The sequence below is a fragment of the Pygocentrus nattereri genome, chromosome 10, assembly GCF_015220715.1.
Source record: "Pygocentrus nattereri isolate fPygNat1 chromosome 10, fPygNat1.pri, whole genome shotgun sequence".
Classification (NCBI taxonomy): domain Eukaryota; kingdom Metazoa; phylum Chordata; class Actinopteri; order Characiformes; family Serrasalmidae; genus Pygocentrus; species Pygocentrus nattereri.
The window spans coordinates 40,815,219-40,822,718 of NC_051220.1; the positions used below are offsets into that span (position 1 = coordinate 40,815,219).

The following is a 7,500-nucleotide window of genomic DNA, read 5'->3' on the forward strand; positions in this document are numbered from 1 at the left end:
TGCATTTTACAACAGAGATTCCATAACACCTCCACACGCTTTGAGGGAATTGTGAGGCTGACTGGTGGGATATAAACTGCCTTTAGCTGGGAGCCACCATCAGCCTCACCGCTCCAGTACAACTACATTTGGAATGAGAGAAAGAAAAGTGGGCCCACGTTATTTTTCATCACTTTAAGAAGGCTGTTCAAAGTTCTGACACTCTAGTTCAAAGAAAGAGAAGAAAAAGAAACCAAACTATTTCAGCCTCATGTTCTGTGACCTCTGTACTCCAAAGCCAACGCGCTCCAGTCAGGCTTTTCTGAAACCTTGCACAACCCTCCGTGGAGTGACAGCAGTTAGGACTGAATAAAGCGTCTATTGTCAGGTCTCCACTCTTCCCTCACCCGACCTCCTAACCGGTGTGCAGCTCCGCAGCTTGGACAACACTCAGAAAACAAGTCGCACATCCTGAGAGCGCAGACAGGCGGATCATGTCGGAGAATAGCACCTCCTAAAGATTCAGTGGCCGACCAGCGGAAAGGTTTTTTGCTCCTGACTGGAGTCCTTTAATACAGAGTATCTGCTGGTCCAATCCCATATTTGTATTACTGTAGATTATATTAAAGATACGGGCTGAAGCCTTTGCCCTGCACTCATAAAGAAGATGGTTCTTCAAGGGTTCTTTAGTAAAGAAAATGGTTCTGTGTAGAAACCTCTGCACCATTCAAGGGTTCTTTGCATGGTGAAATGGTTCTTCTGATTGACGGAGAATGTACTGTAGACAGTCCTATGCAGAACCACTTTGAAAAAGGGTTCTCTATAGTACCAAAAAGGGTTCTTCTATTGTTACGATGTCAAGAATGTCACGACAGAAGAGCCATTTTTGGTGATACATACAACGCTTTTCAAAAAGGTTCTATATAGAATCATGTAACACACTCTGCATCAGTCTGAAGAACCCTTTCACCATGCACAGAACCCTTTAACCCTTGTGTTGGGGTCTGTGGGACCCGTTTTCGATGTTTACCAAAAGAACAAATGATGCGATTTATTATTATTTCAGCCTCAGATTTCTTGGCCTTTTTCTGTGAAGAACATATAAAATAACCCACTTTCAGAGCTTCACTCTGTTCATCCCCCACACATTTATATTACACATGTGGTGGTGTATTAGTGTGCGTTGTGCTGGTGCGAGTGGATCATACACAGCAGTGTCTATGTCACTGCTGGACTGAGAACAGTCTACCAACCAGAAACATCCAGCCAACAGCGTCCTGTGGCCACTGATGAAGGACTAGAGGATGACCAACACAAACTGTGCAGCAGCAGCTGAGCTGTCGTCTCTGACTTTACATCTACAAGGTGGACCGACCAGGTAGGAGTGTCTAATAGAGTGGACAGTGAGTGGACAGTGAGTGGACAGTGTTTAAAAACTCCAGCAGCACTGCTGTGTCTGATCCACTCGTACCAGCACAACACACACTAACACACCACCACCACGTCAGTGTTACTGCAGTGCTGAGAATGATCCACCACCCAAATAGTACTTGCTCTGTGAGGGTCCATGGGGGTCCTGACCACTGAAGAACAGGGTAACAAAGTATCAGAGAAACAGATGGACTACAGTCTGTAACTGTAGAACTACAGAGTGCAGCTATACAGTAAGTGGAGCTGATAAAGTGGACAATGAACGTAGAAATGAGGAGGTGGTCATGATGTTATACCTGATCGGTGTATGTACGTGTGTGTGTGTGCATGCGTGTGTGTGTGTAAGGGTGGACACCATGGACAGGCTGCTGACTGGCTACAGCTGCTAAAGGAGAACCCTACGCTGGCCACTCGTGATATTTTAAACATCTAGTATCTGTATTAATTTAAATAAACTATAGTGCAGTGGGTCCACCAGACCACTGAGTAACACACACTTCAACACCACACAAGGGTTAATCATGTGTTTGAGTGTTCACGGTTCTATATAGAACCATTTTCTTTACTGAAGAACCCTTAAATCAAAAGGGACTGTCAAAGCTCTCATTTGATTATTTGGTATGACATGTTTTCCCCACTATAGTGACGTCTCTGAGACATAATGCTTCCTAGCTGGCCCCCCAAACTGCACCTGCCTAAAACAAAACTCTGGCTACCCCACTGCTGTCGGCTACATTAAAACGAGTAAAACTAGACCGAAGGAGTTAAGATCCTGTAACCGGGAGAGTTTTTCTGTCAACTGTGCACATTTCATGACAAATGGACCAATAGAAAAGTTCCAAAATACCAGCCGGTGTCATTAGTATTCAGTACTCAGAGTACAGGCCAACAGTTCGGTGAAACACTGATCTTACGGTTTAACAACACTGTAAAATTTTACGTTTTAACAACACTGTAAATTTTACGTTTTAACAACACTGTAAATTTTACGTTTTAACAACACTGTAAAACGTGGTGAGTTTGCTCAAATTTGCCTGTAATTATATCACACATCACTACTCTAAGCCACGAGCGCCTGAACGTGAGCACATCCCCAGGGACGCTTTTATCAAGAACGTGATCAAGAAGGCCGAGATCAAGGTTGCCAGATTGGGCAAGATCCCACCAAATTGGGTGGATTTCGGTTGGCTTTGGCAAGGGAAAAATTACTTGGGCAGGAGAGCATAATTTGGGCTGGGGAGTCAGTATTTTGGAGAGGTTTAAGAAAGTATACTACATCAACAAACTGCAGCTGCTTTAGTACATCAACTAATTGAATTATCTGCTTTAAATTATTGATCGTTTCTCTGTCCAGGCGTTTCTCAGGCGTTTGCCATACTAAGTACTAAAAGTGATGTAAAAAGCTTTTTGTTGTTGTAGCAGTGATTTAATAAAAACATGTGTTAAAGACTGTCAGGGCCACCAGGCCACAACGTCCACACTTACCTGCAATTTTTTAAAGGCAGGACATCAGTGGTTTATGTCTAATCTCATTACTGCAATGCCTGCTCTCGTGTAAATGCAACAAATCTGTCTTATATGCCCTGTAAATATGCAGATAACAGATATCCGTCTATTTCCACCCCTCCTGCTTTACTCTAACTTATAGCTACTCCTCCATTTTTCACTCCTTTCTGTCCGTTTTTGTCTCGGCCTAATAAATGCAGGTTTGTGGTCAATAAAGTGCTTCCTTTCTGTCTTTCCTTCCTTTTTTCTCTTCCTTCCTTCTATTTGTTCCTTCCTTCCTTCCTTCTATTTGTTCCTTCCTTCCTTCCTTCTATTTGTTCCTTCCTTCCTTCTTTTCCCTTCTTTCCTTTTTTCGTTCCTTCCTTCCATCCTTTTTTACCCTCCTTCCTTCCTTTTTTCCCCTTCCTTCCTTCTTTTTGTTCCATCCTTCCTTCCTTTTTCCCCCTCCTTCCTTCTTTTTGTTCCATCCTTCCTTCCTTTTTCCCCCTCCTTCCTTCTTTTTGTTCCATCCTTCCTTCCTTTTTCCCCTCCTTCCTTCCATCTTTTCCTTACTTCCTTCTTTTTGTTCCTTACTTCCTTCTTTTTGTTCCTTACTTCCTTCTTTTTGTTCCTTACTTCCTTCTTTTTGTTCCTTTCTTCCTTCTTTTTGTTCCTTACTTCCTTCTTTTCCCTTCCTTCCTTCTTTCCTTCCTCTTTTTGTTTCTTCCTTCCTTCTTTTTGTTTCTTCCTTCCTTCCTTCTTTTTTCCATACATCCTTTAGGTAAGTCTGCAGTCCTACACTAACGTTGGGTGAACTGCGTTTATACACGATTATCCATTCATCAACTAGCACAGCTACCCAAACATCACAATCCTCCGGAAAGCACATTCCCGTCATAAACAAGGCCGAAGAGAAGTTTATTACTCATAACCGTCTCACACTGTTGGCCTAGTTTAACTCGGCGACGCGTTCCACAGCAACCGACACGACACGTAACGGAGTGCGAACAGCTGAAGATTCCGTCCCTGAGAAATCTTCTTTTCTCCTGTAGCAACAAAAGAACGACAATAAAGTAGAAAACTAAGGGAAGAAAGCCACTTACTTGTATTTGCTGAGCTCTGGAGAATATTTAGCTTTGGCTTTACACATCATCTGGAGGAAAAGAGAGAAAGAGCTGGATTAAGACAATGGTAGGAGACAAACACGGGGTTCATTCATCTATTCTGCGCATGAACCGTGCGCCGTTTTTCCAGGATGGGGGTGAAATGTCCTACAGATCTGCTCCCTGACGCCTGTTCATGAGCAAAAAGCTCCGTTTGGATAAAGACTGTCCACAAACAGGGCCGTATCTGCAGAGCTGTTCAAACACAAATCAAACATCTCCACTGAGCAAACAGCTGTTTCTGAAGCTTAGCAGCCCCAGAACGACTCCAGAGCTAATGAAAACGGCCACGCAGACGCCCATCTCCCCATCTCGGGGTTTATGGCGCTGAGGAGGTGTTGACGCACCAGCCCGGCGCAGCGAACTCATCATGAACCCGTTCACCTCTGCCCATAACAGAGCTTTTTTAGTGGGCTGTGAAGGCGAATATGGGGATTCGTTTGAAGACGTGGCCTGAACAAACAAGCCAACAATGAACGGAACCCGTTTCACAAAGCAGCATGGTGTCATTCGCACAATGTAAACTGGCTCATTCAACGTTGGGCAACACCAGCAGTATTTGACCAATTGCATCCTTTAAAAGGCTCTGAACCGCATCGTCACACCCAGCCTCCTCAAACCGCCTCAACAACTGGAAATCAGTTTTATTTGCAGTATTTGCAGTAGAGGGTCCCATCACACACAATGCATTAAAAGATAAAACACCACGTGTATATTATTTCCATAACTTACACAATTAAAACACATTAAACATTAACACACTTCACATCAAATAATTAAATCATCTTCAAATTACTGTGGGCTTTGATATTATAGTTATATATATATATATATATATAGTTTGTTTTTGATGTCTGGTTCTGATGTCTGGTTCTCTCCATTTAGTTAAGCTGTCATAGTCAGATCTGCCGGAGTCGTTAGCCACACTCTGGAAATGCTCACATTCCCTGTTTTACAGACACCCAAACAGAACAAAACTAATTCCCCCTTTCCCTGCCATTTTCTGAGTAAACGACTGCCCACATGTCCGGCCGGACACTGAAGGACGACTGACCGTCGAGCCCTCCTGCTACCCGCTTCAGACCAGCTGCTCACGCCCCAGCTACCACCACCTGCCCTGGACTAGCTGCCCTCCCTACATTGATCCTTTAATAGACTCCCAGCTATTCCTAATACTAATACTACTGATAAAAAAAAACTAATACTAATTTAAAATAAAGCCGCTCTTGCTGTGTATCAGAGTTTTAGCACCAAGCCTGAATCCAAGAGGACAGAAAATCAATAAAAAATAAAAAGAAATAAAAAGTCTGCCTTGTGAAAACTGTTAATTTATGCTCATAATAACCAACATAATGAGCTCGGCTCACAGACACTCCAGACTAACAATTTCTGAGAAGATAACTACGACTGCATATATATCTCAAGTGGCCCAGGGTCTCCTGAAAATATGGCATGTGTGACAGTCACGCCTAAATATTTTATAATTGCAACTGTAACTGACCCAAAAAATACCAAAAAATGTCCCCAAAATTTTAGGTTTCTAAGGGTTAACAGTGACTGGGGGGAAAAACATCATAAATGAGGCTCAACCAAGACGTTGTTTGGGGTCATTTTGCTTCTTTAGCAAACCAAGCAAATATCAACAAATAAATGATTAGCTAAGACTAAACACTGACAAAACCAGCTGTCTTCAGCATTACACAGCACTTAAAGCAAAGAGGAGACGAGCAGAAGTGAAAGCTTCAGAATTCACCATCAACAGGCAGCACGTATCACCCTGCATTAGTGAGGCTCCAGTGAAGTGTTACGGAAAGGCTTAAGCAGAGTCTGCGCGAGTCTCCTGGGCCTGACTGCGTGTTTACAGCACAGCAGGCTCCACTGGGACATGCAGTATTAATGTGTGGAGTAAAGCAGAAGAAAAGCACCCAAAATAAACAGAGAAAGTGTGCTGGCGTGCGCAGCGTCCCGCGAGAAGGCGGCAGGCTCAGGGGAGCCCCGAGCACTTCACTCTAACTGCTGTGCTAAAAAACCGGCGACGTGGGCCGCAGCACCCGCGATTTTCAAGGGTTTTTAACAGAAACTCTGGCTGCTAATAAAAAATAAAAATAACAAAAGAACTAATCAATTAATCAATTTGTCACTGCCAGGCTCCCCAGGTTCATTTAGCAGTCCACAAAAAAAAATTAAGAATCCTGGACTTCAGTGAAGACCAGTTTCCACCAGTTGATTAGGAGTAGTGGTTGTAGGGCTAATGAGAGAAAAGTGGAGTGATCCTTCAGACCAGCCAGCAATCCAGCAGATATTCTTAACAAGAGCAGAGTGATCCTGTAGATCAGCAGCCACCTGGATAACATCAGAGAGCAGAGTGATCCTGTAGATCAGCAGCCACCTAGATAACATCAGAGAGCAGAGTGATCCTGTAGATCAGCAGCCACCTAGATAACATCAGAGAGCAGAGTGATCCTGTAGATCAGCAGCCACCTAGATAACATCAGAGAGCAGAGTGATCCTGTAGATCAGCAGCTACTTAGATAACATCAGAGAGCAGAGTGATCCTTCAGACCAGCCAGCAATCCAGCAGATATTCTTAACAAGAGCAGAGTGATCCTGTAGATCAGCAGCCACCTGGATAACATCAGAGAGCAGAGTGATCCTGTAGATCAGCAGCCACTTAGATAACATCAGAGAGCAGAGTGATCCTGTAGATCAGCAGCCACCTAGATAACATCAGGCCTTCAGCGGACATCAACAGCAGAGATCCTGTATCACTAAAAGAGCAGAGTGATCCTGTAGATCAGTGATCAGCTGGCTAAATTTAGACCCTCAGCAGATATTAACAGCAGAGATCCTCCAGATAAGTTAGCCAACGTTAGCCATACAGCAGATATTCATAATGGGAGGGAAGCGACCCTCCAGAACAGCCAGCTAATGGTAGCACCACATCAGCTGTTCTTAACAAAGGAGGGTAATCCTGAAGATCAACAGCTCTCCCTGCTCTGCTCGTTCATTAGAAACAACTGCTGCAGCACTAATGCCAGCTAGCTCGCTGATTGAGGATCGATCCGCTCTCATTAAGAACAGCCGCTGTAGGGCTAATGTTATCTAGCTCACCTGAGAGAACGGGTTCTCTTCTCTGGTTAAGAGAAGTTGTTGCGGGGCTAGCATTAGCATTAGCTAGCTGACCTGGAGGAAGCTGACCTCTATTTAGGAGAGGTCGTGGGGTCTTCTGGGTCGTGGGGAGCGGGGGGGACACACCCGGGACAGGCTGCCAGTCCATCGCAGGGCAGACAGACACAGTCACTCACACCCAGGGGCAGTGTAGCATGTCCAATCGGCCTGACTGCATGTCTTTGGACTGTGGGAGGAAACCGGAGAACCCGGAGGAAACCCACACAGACACGGGGAGAACATGCAAACTCCACACAGAGAGGACCCCGGTCAC

General features: G+C 44.5%; 1 protein-coding gene across 1 annotated transcript in view; it reads right to left on the minus strand.

The window, feature by feature from the left end:
- The window catches only part of gpr137c (G protein-coupled receptor 137c), a 52,887-nt gene that overhangs the window by 16,539 nt on the left and 28,848 nt on the right, over positions 1–7,500 (minus strand). The window contains exon 2 of the mRNA XM_017721604.2: positions 3,999–4,048. Within this exon, the coding sequence (XP_017577093.1) occupies positions 3,999–4,048 (50 nt within the window). The remainder of the gene's footprint in view (positions 1–3,998; positions 4,049–7,500) is intronic.